This window comes from Protopterus annectens, chromosome 3.part1 (assembly GCF_019279795.1).
Source record: "Protopterus annectens isolate FY-2018-M chromosome 3.part1, PAN1.0, whole genome shotgun sequence".
NCBI classification, from domain to species: Eukaryota; Metazoa; Chordata; order Ceratodontiformes; family Protopteridae; genus Protopterus; species Protopterus annectens.
In genome coordinates this window covers 1,544,195,837-1,544,216,583 of record NC_056732.1, presented here as the reverse complement: position 1 = coordinate 1,544,216,583, position 20,747 = coordinate 1,544,195,837, and the positions used below count along the sequence as shown (strand labels likewise).

General features: G+C 39.0%; 1 protein-coding gene across 1 annotated transcript in view; it reads right to left on the bottom strand.

Moving 5' to 3' along the window:
* The window catches only part of LOC122798558 (nitric oxide synthase, brain-like), a 638,878-nt gene that overhangs the window by 190,821 nt on the left and 427,310 nt on the right, over positions 1–20,747 (bottom strand). The window contains exons 17-18 of the mRNA XM_044067612.1: positions 16,587–16,719; positions 3,159–3,237 (exon numbers count right to left, since the gene is read on the bottom strand). Of these exons, the coding sequence (XP_043923547.1) occupies positions 3,159–3,237; positions 16,587–16,719 (212 nt within the window). The remainder of the gene's footprint in view (positions 1–3,158; positions 3,238–16,586; positions 16,720–20,747) is intronic.

Genomic DNA, 20,747 nt, shown 5'->3' with positions numbered 1-20,747 from the left:
CATTTAATAAACTTTTCTCAGCCTCTTAATGTGGCCTGTTATACACAAATAGTTCACATGCACATAGGAGTTTATATATTATAAGTATGACTGCACTGTATTTTAGGCATATCTTAGCTTACTTGGTTTATATATTTTTTTCTCATGTACTCAGACTTGACCTTTTCATTACTGAATTTTGCTTTATAGTCATTATGTAGATATTATTTTTGCTTTAAAGACTATGATGTATCTTCTGCTCTTTGAGTTCAGATTGTGGTTGAGAAGTGTCAGTAGACCATTCCACTTTTCCAGTGAACAAATACTTTAACAACAACAACAATAATAATAATAATAATAATAATCTCCTGATGTTGTGGTTCCACCAGATTAGTTGTTTCTTTTTTGTTTGTTATGACTTTATTTCAGGTAGTTGCCTCTATAAGTTATATATACATGATTGTAGAGGGATCTTGAGAAAGACTCAGTGTCGGCAATGAAGCTGCCTGTGTTTGGAGGGCTTGAAAGTTTGACAGGGTATCACTTAGAAGTAGAAAGTTTGCCGTGAAAAAAACTTCTTAAAGTCCAGGATTTCCTAGTGTCCCAGGTTTTATTTTTAATCTGGCAGTAGGCACAGAGGGTTAACACATTGAGATGTAGTTACCATTGTACACAGTTTGATTCCTTCAGCCCTGTTTTGCCTACTGTCTGACCCTGAGTTAGTCACTTTAGATATTGCACCCAGGTCACTCCTGAAAAGTGAACTGTGTATGCAGTAGGCCTATCTGGTTAACAAATGAGTGAGATTATTATTATTATTATTTGAAAGAGGCAGCTTTATGGTGTGACCTGACTATTGAGGACAATACATTCAGGGGGATGCAGTGTTCCACCCTGTTGGTGAGGACTAGATCTTGGATGTTAGTACCCCTAGTGGGAGTACGGTAAATCTGTTCCAAGATAATCATATTTACAAAGTCCAGGAATCTCTGGACATGCTTGTCAAGGGTCGTGTATGATTTTCAGTTTATAGTGGGGAAGTGAAAGTTGCCTATACATGTAGTGCTGGGCTGAATGGACAGTGTCTCCTGTATGCTTATGTATGTGTTATTGGTTTCCTGAGTCATGGAGGGAGCCTATGGTTCGCAAGGATTTAGTATGGGGCTTTGGCGATGATAATTTCGAAGTGTAGAAGCTCAAGCACATTGTACTGCTTTACCAGCCTTGAGTTGTGTATATTTTGATATAACTTGATCCATCTCCACCTTTTATCTCATCCTGTCCAGTAACAGGTCTTACTGTGTGGGTGAAATTATAACCTGTACTGCCAGAATGCTCTCTACAAATTTAAAGCATGTCACAGTAAGTACACAGATGTCTGTATTCTCAAGGGTGAGGAGAGGCTGCAGGGTGTGGAGTCTCATTTTTGGACTCCTGGCACAGAACAGTAACACCTATAGATTTTCTTGACAAGCACTGAAGTATTCTGCAACTGAGTCTTCTCCAGTATAACTCTTAATGTCCCTAAAATGTTCCTGCATTTTAACACAAAATTTCCTGTTAGTTTTACCAATATAAAACAGACTGCACGGTTACCAAAGAACAAAAATAACAGATTCTGTGTCACAAGTAATTCTGTCCTTACAAGCAGATTTCACATTAGTAATCATTTTTATTTCAGCTGCATAATGACATATACTGCAGTGTCTTCACCTGCATACTTGGGATATTTATTTAAGTTTGTTTACTGAGGTACTACATTGATCTTAGTGCACAAGTTTCAGGCGCAGCCCATGTGATTACAATGTCAGATTATTATTTTTCTGTTTATAACCAATTTAGTAGAAAGCAACTTGACACATTTTTGTCTAGAAAAGTGAACAGTGGCTTATGTAATCTTCACATAGAAAAGACAAAAATGAATGACATAGTATTTACATGATAGTAGCAATCAAAACTTGAAGCCGGTAGCTCTTATATTCAGTTGTAAAAGAAAGGAAATAGGCTGCATCATTCATAGTATTTATAGTTAACAATTAAGGCCAGTGAATGATAATAATTGTTTTACACAAAAAGGTCAATCAATGAGAGAACTGAAAACAAGTAAAACAGCACCCCCCCCCAAAAAAAAGCAACACACACATGTGCGTGCCCGTGCACACACACAAAACAAAAATACTAGAAAAACATAACTGACAGCTCTGTCGGAACAGTAATAAACAGAAGCACTGGTAAGGCCAGTGAATAAGACATCCATCAACTATTATAAAAGGTGAAGATTACACCACTATGAAAACTCTTTGTGTTCTAACTGCTGCTATTGAAAGCAGTAACAGACTGCAGTATAAAATATACTCTGCACTTATGAAAAGCCAAAGCCAATGGCTCCTTTAAGAAGCATTCTGGTAGTGCTAGGGAAAGTTAAGGAAACTATACAGGTTTGGATCATTCCTCTCAACTTCCTAGCACAAGAAATCTGAACAAAGCCTAAAATAATGTGGGACAAATGCCCAAAAATAAGGACAGACTTTATATATTGCTCTTTTATGCTTAGAAAATTGCTAGAATAACTAGAATTGTGTTAGCATGCATTTTCCTTAGGATATGAAGTCTGAAACTCAAATATATGGTATTATTTAGTGACTTCAGTCCCAACTGATTTGACAGAAAATTACAAACTTTATGAGGAAGAGACCAAAAATTGGAGCCAAAAAAGTGGACATTCTGCAAAAATCTGGACAGTTAAAAGGTATGGCCTGGATGTGACTAATACAAGATAGTTAATAAAAGGGGTGGGAAACGGAAGAAGAAAAAATAAGATGATATTAGTAAAGTAAAATGTGCAACTAATTCATTAGACAGAGTAACTGGAAAACATGGTTGGTTAAGTGGTCAGCAGTCCTTACTGCCAACAAATTCTGTCTGCATGAGATAATTTTTAAGTGGCATCTATAAATGGGTAATTGGCAGAGCAACTATGACAGAAGCAAGACCAGTGTAGGCATCTTTTTTAGAGTATTTAGCCAAACCATACCAAGAACAATTCTCCAGAACAGTCAAAATATATGTAGTACTAATGAAACATTGTGTTTTTCATTGCTAAAATTATTTTAGCATGTTGGGGTTGAGGTAAGGAAGCAGTAAGTTTTATAATAACCAATATATTCCACATCACTTACCTTGACTTTTCACTCTGCAGGTTCTCCCTAGAAAGTACTGTGGAGGAAAAGACCTTGCGTTTGTGCAGCTGTGAAAGAGCTAAAGTGAAAATGTAACCATACAATTAGTAAAAAAATTTCCAAAATCAATAATAATAATATACATCACTAAAATATTGAATGAATGCCTTCTTTATCTGTGAAGAGTCATTAGTCAATGAATCTGTTCTCTTTCTCTCTCATACATCAGCACTTGCTCACACACACACACACACACACACACACACACACACACACACACACACACACACACACACACACACACACACACACATACACACACACACACACATACTTTTGATCAACTAAGAATGCTAGAACTGCAATTTATTGAAAACACAATTATTTAACATGATTTATCAGGCTGTCAAAGTGTCAACAAGTGGTATGTAACTTAGACTACAAAAGGTAAGACATATGATGCATTTTTGTTGCTATGTATCATGTCATTTGAAGAAAAGAGAGCTGTGAAGGCCATCATGTGCCAGGAATACTGGGAGATGTGTATACTACATTACAGTCACTTCGCATACAGGATATGTTACAAAGTGATGGATTTTTTTTACAATTTAAGTAAACTTCTTCTTTCGGCTTTTCCCAGTTAGGGATCGCTACAGCGTTACTCCGGTCCGCTAATGATTGGCAGTAGATTTTTATGGTGCCGAGGTGCCAGCTTGACGTCTAACCTTCAACGAAGGCACTCCCATTCACGCATGTCTTTCGAAGGCCACTCGACCGTGGGGAGGACATGCAGACTCCACACAGAAAGCGCTCCAGCCGAGAATCGAATGGGAGAATCTCTTGCTGTGAGGGGACAATGCTACCGCTCCACCACCGTGGCATTTAATTAAACAATGAACTAAAAACACTGAGCTTGTAGATAAAACAGTCTGAAAAATGTAAAGGTGATGTCTGACTGCACCATCTTTATCTGGAGAACTACTTCCTAACTATTTTGGACACTACCATTTGCCTGATGTGGAAGTTGAACGAGACAGTATGGCAGTGCATTGACAAGTTACAGCTGTAGAATTGAAAAATGCACCGTATATTGTAGTGGATGATATTACGGTCAGTAGTTTAGCAGAAGCAGCAATATTTATGACAAGTATGAAATGCTTATTACGGTAGGTACACAGACACCACAAAAAAGCAATGTACTGAATTTGGTAGCAGTAGCATAAGTTTTTAAAAAGCTTGAGATATCTCACTGGAAACTGAAAGAAGATGAGTTTGACAGTAAGAAACTCAGAGACAGTACTTGTGGAATAACAGTCACTGTATTTAGTACAGTTATAAACATAAATAATTTGGCATCTGCAGAAATGCAGAAAACTTGTTGGATGTAACTCTCCTAACACAGGTAAGGTAGAATTTGTCACCATTTATACAGTTAACATGGTAATATAGAGGTTAGTGGCATTGCTAAGAGTGAGCAGCTGTTATTTGTTCTTATGTTGACAAACTTGTACAGGGATTATAATTAACTTTGGCAGGGTGTATTTGATCTACTTAATCTACTCTGCACTTATCCAAATTATTAAAGTTGTCTTACACAATTTTAAAACTGTTGCTTTAAAAAAACATTAATAAAAACATAAGTTGTGTGGAAAGCAAAGGTTGCTTCTTCCATCTAGCACAAATTATTTGGAGGAACATTTATATTTTATGTTTGTACATTAAGGGTCAGTCATTAATTTTCAAATGAATGTTAAAAATAAAACTCTTACATTAGCATTTATCAGTATTGAAGAGGTAATTTTCTGCATTAAAAGACATAGCACATCAGCTTCCAGGTGTAGGTCTGTCTTTTTTGAAGTATTTTGATAAAATTTGCCTATTCAGTAAACCTTGAAAGTTCAACACAAGAGACATTATTAAAAGATAATTCCTCCTATTTTTATAATAATGTTTTGGAATGTTTGTGATCTTACCATATTTTACCAACCCAGAACATAGAATTCCATTGATGGATGGCATAGGCAGGTGAATTGACTTTAACAGAAGAGAATGGCTGATTTGTGTGTGGTTATGGACGTTCTCATAAAACTATAAAATAAAGTTGATGAATTTAGAAAGAAAGTTCTAGGTGGAATTTCGCCATCTCCTAAACTGCAGACTCTTGACTAAATGTGATGAATAGTTTAAAAGGCTAATTGAGAATATCTTGTGGTCATAACTAAGAATACTACAGCATCCACATTTTATATATACTTTATTAGAGTTGTATATGGGTGATGAGACTTATGCTACACATTTTTACTGTTAACAGTTTAGTTGTAGTGGAAATCATCAGTTTATGTTTTTCACATTGAGTAGTAGTCACTCTATAAGTATGATCGTATTAAAGAACTTTGGCATACAAGAACACAATGCACTAAAAGAAATAATTTCAGAGAGATTTAAATTTATGAAGGGTTACGTGCCATAAAAATCAATTAATATGGCGTAACATATCTGTAAGTATTTATCACTGTATACATATTCAGTTGTATTCATAGTTTCTTTAGGGGAATGTTTTTGAAATGTTGTGCACTCATGCTAATTTGCAAGCACAGTTGTCTCTGTAATATTTTGATGGTATTAGTGTTTCATTCATTTGACAACTAAGGTTGTAAACCGTTTTATTTCATGGTAATGCCTCTTGACCAAGAGCGCTTTTAGTGTTATGTCCTCCATGTATATATATATATATATATATATATATATATATATATATATATATATATATATATATCTAAAACTAAAATTAACCAATTAACCATGTTAGCTGAACCTTCATTCTAAAGTTTGATAGTAAACCTACATATTTATATATATATATATATATATATATATATATATATATATATATATATATATATATATATATAGATATATAGATATATATATATATAGATATAGATATAGATATACACATATATACAGTTGTAGTTCAGGAAACAAACAGAAGAGTGAGCTCTTTGTAAATAAGAGCAATTGCTCAGAAAAGTGAACACTGTATTTACTTGTGTTTGAGGCATTCCATGGAAGATCGCATTGCAGTGGAATCAGGGCATTTGTCCTTATCCTAATGTTGTGCAATCTTGGATTTTGTATATATTTATAGGAGGTGTGGGGTGTACAGGGGGACTTGCTCACTAAAAAAAATATTACTTTTTTTTTTTTTTTAATAGTTTTCAATCATTTTTATATTTGTTCTAAAAATGGTCACTTTTCTTTGGTTTCCTCTGAGTGTTTAATATTTGGTGATATAAATATATATATATAAATATACATATCATTCTAAAAAATTGGCCTAACTGAATATTTGAAATTCATACAAGTCCTTTATCTGCTGCTAACAAACATGTCGAGTTTGACTTACAGATCAGTAGCATGTTATTATTATGTCTGTTTATTTAATGGTAATTTTTTCACAGTAGTGCATTATAAATCTGCATTGTGATCTGATATGGAACATGCTTGATTAGTAATGTGCACACAGCCCTAGCATGAATATTGCTGTGTATTCATACATCCTGTGGCCCATAAGTTATACTGTGATCTGATTTCTCTTTCATCTGTTCCTCAACCATTGGGTTTCTGATCTGACTTTGGCCACTTCCCAGACTTTGGATTTGTAGCTGAAGCTCCTCCCCTTACCCATAATTCTCTATCAAGTGCCAGAGTACCCCAGATCTCATTTGCCATTTCAGTAAATAGAAATGGTTAACATGGCTCAAGATTTTGAGACATAAGTGATATTCCATTTTTTTGATAGGACCTCTTTCTTACAAGGTCTTTAAACCTTTCTTCCTCTCTTCCTCCCTTGATTTAAAAAATAATATAGACAAATCTTATTATTGGTAGTTATTAATGCTGTTATTTTACTCTAGGCCTTGCGTCTCTCCATCCATTCTTCTTGCATTCTTCTTCCTATGTACTAATTTTCTAGTAGTCTTTGTACCATTGCTGGTATTTTCTTTCCCAACTTGTTGCAAATACCTTATTTACCATTGCTGGCAACTTTGTCTTGTACTGTACTTTAATACTGTTGTAGCTGTTGTTAATACATTCCTTTTAAGACTCTTTTATTTTTTTAGCTGCTATGAGTGTCGGACACACCTAAGGGTTTTAAAAAATGTTTGTCATGTGGGCACAAGATACCTAACTCTGACGTCCACTTGTTGTGTGTATGTTGTCTTGCAGCTGCACATCTTGAAGTTGAGTAAGAGATTTTTTTTGGCTTCAATCACAGAGCCTTCATTGAGTGCAGGAACAAGTTATTGCTTAAGGGTCTATTACCTTCATCCTGTTCCCCAGTATATGTAGCTTCCCTCTCTACAAAGAAACTAATAGAAAAATCTCAGAGGGAGAAGAGTCTGAAAAAAACCCAAGGAGTCAAGGAAATGCCCCATGAATGGCTTTCCTCACTCGCCACTAACCTTGGCTACAACATCCAAAATATCTAAGAACTCTGCTGTGTCTACCTTATCGGCTCCAACATTATCATTGTGTAAGTCTGCTCCCCATAGACAACCCTGGTTCTGTCCAGAGTCAATTTCCTCTAGGCTACATTCTCCATTTTTACAAGAAATTGCCCATAGGGTTTCTAGATCTCCATCTGCCTCCTCATCCTTGAGGTCTACCAGGAGCTTGTCCTAAGCAGATGTGGATAGGATGATGAGAAAATTTCACAGGGCTCAAAATTCAGTTGGAAGAATTCTGTCTCTGTCTTCCATTGAATCTGTGAGCTTCAGACCAACCCAAGCAACTTTAATAACTCTTACTCCAATCCATCTTTTGGCTTTGGAGAGTCTGAATCCCAGATTTCTGGAATTGTCTGGGTCATATGCAAAGGCTTGGCCTGCATCCACTCCAGTGTCTTCTCTGATTCAACTGGCACCAATTTTGCCATAGTCAGGGGGATCTTGGAGCTGTAGCTTCTGCACTGGGTCCAGGGGTAGGGGATCGACTCCAAGGCTTTCAGAGCCATTCCTTCCCCTCAAAGCTTCAGCACTGGATAGTTCAATGCCAACTTCTGTATTGAGGCAGAGTTGTGGAGAAGTATTGGATTTCTCCAGGCAGGTAGCTTTGGCTCCTACTGGGGCAATCCTGGGCTCTCCATTGGGTTCTGCATTTGAGGCAGTGAAGAGAGCTATCTACATGACTGGAGACAAGATGTCCTTAATATCTCAGGTCCTCCCCCTCCAAAACTGTCTGCCCTGCATGTTGAGCTTACTCATTCTGTCCTATTGGGGCAGCCTCTCCATTCTAACTTTGAGACAGTCCTTTTGCAGGACTCCCCACACACTTCTCTATCCAACTTGGATCAACCCTATGAGGATGTTCTTGGGAAGTGTACATGCAAGAGGAGGCACAGTGATTCCCCACAGGAATCTTTAACAGAAGACATGGACCTCAATGAAGGGGAGTGGGCCCTCAGATCACACCTTGAGGACTTCTCATTCTGAGAAATTCTCAAGCTTCTTAGGCAGAAAGGTGGTTGGTCTTCCAAAACCCCTTCCCAGGATGAATTGGTGTTTCTTGAGGACTTTGTAACTAACTGAGCTACATTCTGGGTGGTACCCTTTGCAAATGAAATTGTGGACCTCATTTCCCACCAGGCTTGGAAGGATCTGGATACTGCAGTCCCTATTCTCAAAAGCCAGACAAGTATCTTGTTTTACCCAAGGAGCATGCACATTGGAGCAGGTGTCTTTCATATGACTCCATGGTGGTTGCAGCAGCCACTAAAAAGGAACTTGACAAGGAATGTCCTTCTGACCAGAGAATCTAGGGCCCTGAATACATTTGGAAAGTGAATTTTTGCTTCAGTGACCTTTGCCCTACAGTCACTGAATAACCTGGCACATGTCACAAAATTCCAGTGGGATCTGACAAAGGAGATTACCAAATCCCTTTAGGGTCCATGTCGGTGGAGGATAAAAATTCCATCTCTTTGCAGCTGGCTACCCTTCATTCCCTGTCAAGTGCTTCCATAAATCTGATTTTGCACATTACAGAAGGTGCTTTCTGGGAGGCGCCTCAGGCATTACCATTAGGTGGCATGCCTAGATGCTCCTTTATAACTTTATGGAACCCTACAAGTTGTCCTTCATCACTGCACCCTTTGATAGAACTACCTTCTTTGGGTCCCAAAGTTAAAGAGACTCTCTTCAGGAGTGAACGGGATAGAAAAACCCTATCTGACATAGGGATATGTTTTTCTACCACACAAAGGACCTTTTCAAGAAGCCAGAAATGGGGGCAGAAAGATGTGGTTCTGGAAATCACAAGGGTTTTTTCAGGACTCCTATGGAGACAGATCCCCCTTGACAGAGGATGGAACTATAATGGCAGATATCACTCATGTGGCAAAGGGGGGACAGCAAAACCAAGGCTTCAGAGGTCACTTTTCTTGAATGGTTGCCCAACTGCTGCACTCTGGAGGCTGTTGGGGAGAACTTATCATTGCACCCAGAGGCTTGGATGTCCACCACCAAAGTCATCTGGGTGCAAAAGATAATTACCAGAGGTTACTAAATTCCTTTTACCCTCCCCTCATTCAAGAAATATTTCTGACGTACCACCCCCATCAGAAGAAAGACACAGCCTTAGAAATACAAAAGCTGCTAATAAAAAGAGTCATCCAAGAGGTCCCACCAGACCAGCAAGGGTTCAGAACTTACTTGAGAATCTTTTTGGTGGCGAAGAAAACTGAGGACCTCAGGCCAATATTGGACCTAAGTCGCTTGATCCAGATTGTTAAACACTCAAAGTTCTGAATGGTCATAGTGCAGTCCATTCTCCCTCTTTTGAAGAAGGATGATTGTGTGTACTCCATAGATCTTGAGGATGCGCAGCATCACATTAACATAGACATACAATACAGGATATACCTTCACTTTTGGCTAAGAGCCAGTCATTTTCAGTTCAGAGTCCTGCCTTTTGGTGTCACGCCAGCCCCCCCCCCAAAGTTCATCAAATGTATGACAGTGGTTGCAGCACATCTCAGCTTGTTGGAATTCCATGTGTTTCCTTACCTCGGTGACTGGCTCCCCACTACTCCCACCAGACCTGTTCTGATACATGCCAGGAACTACTTGCTCCATTTATATTTTCATCTGGGCATCACAATCAACTACAAAATAATCTCACCTCTGGCTCAATCAAGATGTGGAATGCATAGTTGCTCATATGGATAATATTTCTCAAGTGGCATGATTCCCTCAATCCAGACTATCCAAGTTACAACATCAGACCATAATACTATTGTCTCTTCAGTCACCACCAGCCAGGTTGGTCCTTCAGCTCCTTGCTTCAGTGGTGGCCTCTACAAGACTTTTGCCTCTGGCAAGTTTCTATATGAGAGCACTACAGTGTACCTTAATGGTACAATGGTCTATGAATCATCATCCCATGACCTTTCCCATTTGAGTGACAAAAGTCTGCAAACACTATGCCTCTTGGTGGATCCAAGCACCAGATGTTTGTCAGAGCTGCCCCTTTGTCCTACCTTTGCCTAAGGCCTCAATGACCATGGACTGTTACCAGTTGGAGTTTGGGGTCATTATCTCTGACATGCAGTCCAGGACACATGGCCCCCTTAGAGGCCAAGCTTCATATCAATATCCTAGAGATAAGTGTAGTTCTCCTAGCATTGCAGGCATTTCAAGATATCCACTCTTCAGGGACAGTTAACATACAGAGTAATAACATGTCAGTAGTCTGGTACATCAAAAAAGGGGAAACCTGCTCTTATCCATTTTGTTGGGAAGCAGTTAGATTATAACAGTGGCTGATCTCTTCCAACCACTTTCTTTTGGCAAAGCACATCCCAGGGAAGTTCAGCATTTTAGCAGGCAGACTGAGCAGATCTATTTTTCTGCTTCACGAGTCGTCTTTCAATCCTTCATTAGCAGAAAAGAAATTTTCACCACTGAGGCCAGACATTCTGTGATCTCTTTTCCTGTGCCCACAGTTTCACCACTGAGGCCAGGCATTCTGTGATCTCTTTTCCTGTGCCCACAGTTTCACCACTGAGGCCAGGCATTCTGTGATCTCTTTTCCTGTGCCCACAGTTTCACCACTGAGGCCTGACATTCTGTGATCTCTTCTCCTGTGCCCACAGTTTCACCACTGAGGCCTGACATTCTGTGATCTCTTCTCCTGTGCCCACAGTTTCAAATGCAGCAGGAATTTTCCCATATTCCACCAGAGGAGAATAACAGAGAGACACTTTGATTCATGATTGGCCCTTCCAGTCTCCTTTATACTTAACTTGCTATGCCCCTCATAGCCAAATTTCTACAGGAAACACATCTATAAAAGAGGAAGGTGATCCTCATTGCTCCATGTAGGCTTCACCAGGTGTGGCTGTCCTTCCTTTGGCCTCATCTGATATACCCTCCTTGTCCGTTTTCAGACAAATTGTCCAGTTAAAAAATTAAACTCATGAAGTCCGTTTTTTTTGTGCCGCCAGAGGAGAGGAGAGGAAATGTATAAAGCGAAGGGGGCTGAACGGATACACTACTAACTACTAGCTACTACAACATTTTAACTATCCTACCAACTACCAAGCAGTGACAAAAAAATCTTATAGCAAGATTTAAAAAAAAATAATACTCTGCTCTTGCCCCAGTGTTGCATTGTGCATTAGTAAGATTGATTTTAGAACTTCACCATTGTGTATAATACTGCTAGCAATTACTGCTCCTGATTTGTATATCCTCTCTCTCTATATGTGAAACGTATTCATGAAAAAAATTTGTCCATCTTGCTTTTTGGGCTTTGCAGTTTGCCAACATTATTTTTTTTTTACTTAATTCTCTGTCAGGGGGACCATTGAAAAAAAACAAAATAAAACTTTTGCCATGTTCAAAATGGCAAAGTGTGCTAGGCACATGTGATTTCATTTTACAACTGCATAGCGGCGTCCAGTCTGCTGCTTCTTAAGAACTTGTATTAGAGCATTGTTGTGTGGAAGCACAACCCCTTTATCCATTTTTGCATATGTGACATGTAAAGAAAAAAGAGTGGGAGGTCAGTTGGACAGTACAAGATCTTTAAGTACTAGCATCTGAAATATCACACAGGGGGTAACACTTAGCTCTCAATTGACCCCCCCACCCAACAGAGGCAGCTACAGGACTGAAAACTTCCCTATCCGAAAAACGAAAAAAAAAAATACATCTTAACATAACAACTGAGTACCTGTCAGCCCCCAGTAGTACACACAGTTTTTGAAAAACTTTCAAAATGCAGGGAATGTTAAGATCAATTGAGCTGAATGAGCAGTGATGTTATTAAGATAACTGCTTACATTTTTTGGAGTGCACAGGCTGCTAGCTCTTGACCTTTTTATCCCATGGATCATCATAAATTAGGTTTAGGAACATAGAATAAAAATAACTGGAGAAAAATGCCATATTCATCTTTTCATCACAATACTGGTATGCAGCGCAGCAGCCTAGCAGTGCAATTAGCTGTGTGCTTTTCTCCCTCCTTTTTAAGTCTGACTTAAGTCATCTGGGTGGGTGTCCCATCAATGCGGATGTCACTGTGATGTCACAAAATAGGGGGTCCTTGAGCTGTGGATCCATCTCCAGATCTGCTGTCTCACTTTTTTGGACTACATCACCCGGATATACAATCCCTCATGTTAACTGCTTAGTTTCTCAGCTTCCAGTGATGACTAGACAATCCAGTCTCTTTCCCAGCTTCTGAGTATTCTTACTTTTTCCCAAAAGGATTACACTGGAAAGATATACAAAAACAAATGGAAAAGATGCTCTATTTGGACAAATGAGACATGCACCTAGACTGTTTTTAGCACCATTCCAACATTCTTAGATTTTCTTGCCTCCATCTTCCATACAAGCAGAAGTTACTCCACAATCAAAGCACAACTGACTGAATTGTCCAGTTACCGCATTGGTAAAGATAATTTATCATTGGCCTCTCTTAAACTATGCATAGCTTTTCTCAAAGGCATGTTTTAACTCAGACCTCTTACCAAGGATCCTACTTCTCCATGGAGTTTGACAATTCTTTTACAGACTTTAACTCAGTTTCTGTATGAACCAGCAGCAAATGCTGAACTAAATTTTTGACCTGGAAAACAATTTTTTCATTTGCCATTACATCTGCTAGATGAGTATCTGAACTCCAGGCTTTGTCTTCCCAGACAAGTTATAGTATCTTTCATAAAGACCAGGTTTCTGTTCACAGTAACCCTTCTTTTCTTCCAAAGATAGCTTCTGAATTTGCCTTTAACCAGTACATTAATTTACCAGTTTTCTTTCCAAAATCTTCTAATAAAGGGGAATATATCTTTCATTTGTTAAATGTTTATAGACAGCTGAAATGTTATCTCCATAGAACAAAAATGTTTAGAAAGTTGAATCAGTTATTCCTTTCCTTTTCAAGGGCTAAACTGGGACAGCTGGTATCAAGAGTCACATTAGCACAGTGTCTCTCTGATTGCTTTTCTTATGTTTAAGACAAAAGGGTTTGTCTCTTCCAAGACTACCTCGAGCTCATTCTACAAAGTGAGTATCCACCTCATCTGCCTTCCTATCCTGAACATCTGCAGGTGACGTTTATGCTGCTGCTATTTGATCCACTGTTCATATTTTTATAGCTCATTAGAAGCTGGATATTCTTTCTAGAAACAGGGTAGCTTTTGATTCTACAATACTCTGGAATATCCTTCCATGAAACCACCCTGGGGTTAGTCTAGCTGGGGACTGTGTCCTAGTGGTTGAGGAAAGGACAAAAAAGACTACATCAGATACAAAAGTTATGTGCTTACCATAACAATGCATATGCTTATTTGATAATGGGACAATGTCCGATTATGTGATTATGGGCATGATATATAAGCTGCAGAGCTCAACTGATGTTCACAGTCTGATGAAGTCCCTTTTTTCAAAGATTCAAAGAAACTTTATTGTCATTTAGGATCACACAAGTGCAGCCTAAACGAAATTACAAATGTCAGCTCATGAGAGAAATGCAGTGTAAATAACATACATACAGCGGTATCAAAGAATAACATAAGAAAGAAAATAACACGTACGACATGCAAGAGGTAGTTCAAATTACTTAAACACATTCAATACCCATTATCCAGTGATAACTAATAAATAAATACCACCAAACCCACGGTGGTGGTACTGCGGTAGCGTTGTCACCTCACAGTAAGACACTGTCCGGTTCGATTCTTAGCTAGAGCATCTTCTGCATGGAGACATGCGTGAATGAGCGTACCTTCATTGAAGGTTGTGCGTCAGGCCTGGCAAGCCGGTATGTAAAAATCAACTGCCAATCATTAACAGACCGGAGTTCCGCTGTGGCGGCCCCTAACCAGGAAAAGCCGAAAGACACAAAACACAAACCAAGCCCCTACATTGTTAAGATAGGTAATAAATAGAGACTAGTGAATAGCAGCTGTTTAGTAACTGTATTACACTTGTTAACCTTAGACGTGACTCAGTGTAGCCATCATATTGCATAATAGTAATGCTGACAGTAATTGCTCAGAGCAACAGGATTAAATGAAAAAAAGAGGTTTCAATGTATCAAGTGTTATGGTTGGTATCCGTATTAATAAGTCTCACAGCTGTAGAATACAAACTGTTCCTGAATCTGGTAGTCCTACAGCAGATGCTGCGGTACCTCCTTCCAGGTGCAAGTTGTGAGAACCAGTTGTGGGCCAGATGGGTCGAATCAGCAAGTATTTTATGTGTCCTCTTTTGTTCTTGTAATGAAAAGCTCCTAACTAGAAGGGAGGTTTATGCCCAAGATTTTCTCAGCCACCCTCTCTACCCTCTGTAGTTTCTTCTTCTTCTCAGCAACTGTGCAGTTGCTGAACCATGTTATGACCTTTTAGATGTGAATGTGAATGTTTTCCTCAGCGTTATATATATTCAAAATAAAAAGAAGCCGAACATGTAGACAGAATTATGAAAGACATATTTGCTGAATTTATAATGGATCAATATAAGTGGATTGGTGGTAAAATGAATGACATTTTGATCAATATAACAGAAGGTTGTGATACTAGAAACAGATTATAGTATAGAGATAAGCTTTTAGAAAGTGGCATGTTGAAGACAAACAAAAGACTTAATCATCAAAAGGTTGTTTTATTCAAAAATGTTTAGAGAGTGAGAATATCTACAAAAAATAAATTCATAAAAAAGGAAGACATTTCAAAAAGTATGCTTGAATATCATTTTTCAGTCATAGCAGTTATATTAAAGACAAGAAAGAGTAATGCAAAGTCAAAATGGAATTAGATTATGGATATAATTACAAGAAGTGACGGTAGAACATTTTGGAAAAAAATTGAAAAAAATAAATAAATAAAGAATAAACTTACAGGTGATGAACACATAGATGAGAAAAAAATAACTACATATCATAGTGGGAAGTATAACAGGGCACAAGATGAAACTGATTCAGATATATCAAAAGAATCAAAACAGTATGCTGGTCATACTTCAGGAGTACATTCACTGAAGTAGAAGTGAGACAAAAACGCAAATATTAAAAATATGAAAGTCACGTGCTGAGATGGAATAAACAATACAGCAATATGAGAAGTGTGCACAGTTACTGACACAACTCAATAGAATGTGTATGAACAAGAATCCTCATAATTACTGTACCCATTTTTAAGAAAGGTATACTGAACCACCCTAGATGCTGGAGATCAGTCACCTTACTTGACAATTCATTTAAAACATTCATATCCAAAGTATTACTAGAGTAGAAAACTCAGGTTTATGCAATAACGTATATATTGTGATTAATTTGTGCATTTTCCTAAACACTGTACAATTGATGTGTTTATGTTGTTTCAACAAATGGCAGGTGTGTAGTTTCAAATATGCACTTATATGTCAGACCAGTTGTTTTTGAATCAGCATCTGATAATATTAACACAAATATATGATGGAAAATAATTGCAGATATTTTTTCAAAGGTTTGGTTATAATTTTGGGTAAAATATCTATGTAGGGGCCTCTAACTAAGACATACAAAGCAAATAAAACTGTAATGGCAAGGCTATTTGATAGCTCTGTGGTTGCTTTTAATTTATATTGATAAAGTCTAAAAATGTCTGCACTAGTTGGAGATGCTGATGACACACTTGTCTTAGCTACATTGTGAGGAGCCTTGACTAATGCATAGTAGCATTAGGCTTACCAATAAATGCAGTGGAAACAAATGTAATGGTTTATAATAAAAGTAAAGGTCAAAAAGTGAATATCTGTTTTAGGGCTACAACTGTTGATATTATAAAATACTTAACATATTTAGGTATTATTTTTCCAATAACTCTTCATGGATGATACAAATAGAATACAAATAGAATACACAAGTAGGCAGTCATACCTGATACTATATCTGGGTAGTCTGCAGTTATCTTCACACGGTATCTGTCTGGATGCCAGATCTGTTCATTTGAGAAAACTGAGCTGCCAAAATTCTCATCATCATTATCTATGCAGAACGTATCACATGCAGTCTGAGATAAAAAGACAGACACTGGCTTACAGGAGAAATATTTTCTTTATATACATATATACATATATGAATGAAACAATTATGAACTAATTTCATCGTGGGTAGGAGGCATACATATAATTGCATCAGGCTTGATTTTCAAAAGAAAATTAATTCACTGACTAATGCTTGTTTACCTAGAAATGATACGCCGGATAATGCAGTTACATTTATCAGTAAGGCATTTTTTTAATCATAAAATGTATCAGTTGTCATATCATCTCAGTAGCATGAAACATGGCCTATCAGGCCCTCTGAAATTACTATTTAACTCTAGCCTTCAAACAGGCTTCATGCCTCATGAATGGAGAAAGGCAACAGTCATCCCTGTGCACAAAGATGGGCCATCTACAGACCCTGGAAACTACAGACCCATAAGTCTCACTTGTCTTATATGTTAAGCCATGAAAAGAATTATCATGGAGATGATCAACAGAAATATAGTAAACCTCCAGACACTGGACCCAACCCAGTTTGGTTTCATAATGGGCAGATCATGCCTACTCAACATGGTGGACTTTTTTGAAAGCAATGGATGAGGGCAAAATCATTCACACTGCCTAGCTTGACCTGGCCAAGGCATTTGACACATTACCGCACTTGGGCATTGTTGGCAAACTTAAGAGGTTAGGTACAAACCCATATCTCACCTGGTGGATAGCCAACTGGCTCATAGACAAGACACAGGAAGTTAGAATTGGGGAGTCCACCTCTTACAAAGAGGCCAGTCACAAGTGCAGTCCCTCAGGGATCAGCCCTTCGACCTCCCCTTTCGGCATTTACTTCTCAGAAGTCAAGGCCAATGTCATTGGTCTCTGGCTGACTAAATTTGCAGATGATTGCAAATTAGGAGCTGTCATTGAATCTCACACTGACACAAATGTTCTCCAGGAGGGGCTGACACAGACAAACAACTGGTGTCAAAGTCATGGACTAAAACTAAATACCAAGAAATGTATAATAGTATCCTTTGAGAAGTTATCCATCCCTGGTAACTATCATATTGACAACACACCCCTTAGAGTTGACCCAGTAGTCAGGGACTTAGGGACACACATAGATAGTAATCTAGCCTTTGATCATCACATGTCTACAGTGGTGAGGAAATCATTCTATGTTGCTCAACTTATAAACAAGGTATGGCATCTAAGTCCAAGGAAGTCATTGTTCCACTTTATTTTCATGCATCAGACCTATCATTGAGTACACTGCCCCCCTTTGGTATGTAGTTAAACAGGCATATCCAACAAATGGAATGTCCACAGAGGTTCCTCACTAAAAGAATACAGGGCATCAGTAATATGTCCTGTGCAGGCCGTCTCAAGGCCCTATACTTGTATTCTGTCTCCTACATGCTTTTGAGGAGTGATCTATGCCTGGCATACAGGGCATTGTCCGACACCACTTTGATGGACCTCCTGCATATCCACAAAACAAACAGTACCAGAATTACCCGATGTTCTTTGTGTTTCACTGTTGCAGTCATTGCATTTGGGTTATCTGCTTGCAGGTAGCCCTCAGTCGGCCTGATTAACAAAGTCTTGGGTCCTGCATCAGTTGCTGTCCCTTCTTCCATGACGTCAGGTCATCAGGGGTATAAAACATGCAGCCAATGCCATTACATCAGTCTTTCTTGCCGTGTGGTGCCTGAAGCAGAAGCAGTTCGCAAGTACCAGTCGGCCAACTCCTGAAATGTTTGTTTTCGAGTTTCAGAACCAAAGTCTTCAACTAAAGCTAAGTACCCCATTGGGGAAACTTTTTCTTGCTCCTTACCGATGTCAGTAAAAGTCAGTAATTGCATTACTTGTGTTAAGCAAATACCTCATAAAGATTTTCATTCATACTGTATTCCTTGCCTAGGTCCTGACCATGACATACCTTGCTGTTGGTTTTGTGCTTTATTTAATCAGCTCACTATCCATCGTCAGTATATTTTTGCCTCTAAATATTTCAGTTCTCAGTTTAATTATGCAGAAATGTCACTGGTTAGCCATCCGACTACAGGGATTCCAAAAAAATGCAAAGATAAAGACAGAGACAGGTCGCCAAGGTTCAAAACTGCCAATGACGCTTCTCCTAAGCCAGTCGCCAGTTTGCCGGTACTCAGTGAGTCGCTTTCGCAGCCCGTGATACCCACTACTTCTGATTTTCAGGCCTCTACTGAGACCCATTCAGAGTCCGGTATGCCGCGAGATGCTTCAACTATGGAACCCGTGGATGTCTCTACCTTGGATGGGTCTGGAGCCACTGTGCAGGCACCAGCTTCTGAGGGTGTATTCACCATGCCTAAAAAACTGACGCCCAGTCCACATGCTCAGGCCTCTATGCCTAAAAAACAAATGATAAGAATGGCTGAAGATCTAATAACATTAATCAGGGGTAGCCACCCCCCCCCCCGCTAAGAGGCGTAGGACTAAAGTGGTTTATGAATCTTCTGACCAGGATTCTGTATTTTCTTATTCTTCTGATGATCTGGATTTGCCCTTATCTACTTATGAGGATTCTGATGCAGAGGACTCCATTCCCTCTGCTTCCCCTCCAGAGGATTTTTCTTTTAGGGAAACCTTACATACTCTAAGGGAGCATTTCCACTGGGAAAGCCAGGAATTTTCTGATTCAAAAAAGAGGGTTAGGGATTTCCTTCTCCTACCTCAGCATAGGCCTTTGGTTATTCCTCCTGTACTAGACATTGTTGATGATGCTTTCTCGGAATCTAGTTTGGCACCTGATTCCCTGCCTTCTGCTTCCAGAAAACCTGACAGATACTACAAACAGAAAATGATGTTGATTTGATCATGTTAAAGCTAAATTGTTTGATGCTCCCTTAAATGGACCACCTATTTGGCAAACAAAGCTGGGAGGTTCTTAAAAATAGATAAAGAAAAAGCTAAATCTAAACTGTTGAAAGGGTTGAGAAAACTTCAGCTCCCTACCCTAGGCATTGGCCCTAGGCATTGGCCCATTGAATTGGTCCTTTCCTTCCCTTTCTGAAGCCCAGAAGCCAAGACACAGCAAAAAGAACCCCAGGTTTCAGTCCCAGGTGACACAGGAGGACTAAGCAGTGGGAATCTGAGAGGTATAAAAGGAAATCTCATGGTAAACTGTCTCCAGATTTCTCCTTTTGGAGATTCAAAAATCAAGATGCTGACTCTTCACCAATTCTTCTCCTATGCTAGGCAAAGATGCCTGGGTGGCAATACTAGATTTAAATCACACCTGGTACCCTGTCAACAAATTATATTACTGGGAGAAAGCTTGAATACAACTTCCAAGATGGCAAGCAGGAAGGTACACATTCTTAACGCCTCTGTAGACCTCAATTCCTGCCAGGAAAGTTAAATACACTGGCAGCTGGACTAAGCAGAAACCTCATGGACCCACACGAGTGGAAACTGGAACCAAGGATTTTCAACATGTTGACAAGCAAATGGGGAGCCCAGATATAGACTTGTTTGCCTCTCCTCAGAACTATCAATTGGACAAATTTTGCACAAGGACTCCCCACAAATAAGCCTGGAAAGTGGATGCTCTGTCCTTCAGCTGGAAAAACCTATCAGTCTATGCCTTCCCCCTCTGCCTCTGCTCTCCAAAGTACTACTAAAAATCAAACAGGACAAACCAAGGATGATTTTGATTGCTCCAGATTGGCCATGCCAACACTGATACCCCCTCCTGCACAGTGTCTCATGGTTATCCCCTTGGCACATGCCTCAGACTCCTTCCCTGTTGTCTCTGCAGGAGAACCAGATTCGGCACCCTCAGCTTCTAACACTGAATCTTGCAGCCTGACTAATTACATAAACTCTCCTTTACCATCCCTCAGTAAACCTGTGATGGATGTCATTTTAGAGGCAAGGAGGCCTTGCACTAGAAAATCCTATGCTGAAAAATTGAAAAGATTCTGTGCCTGGAACCAATCTCAAGGGAGGAGCACAGCAGCACCCAATTTACCTCAGATTTTACTATACTTAACTGAGATGCTTCACAAGG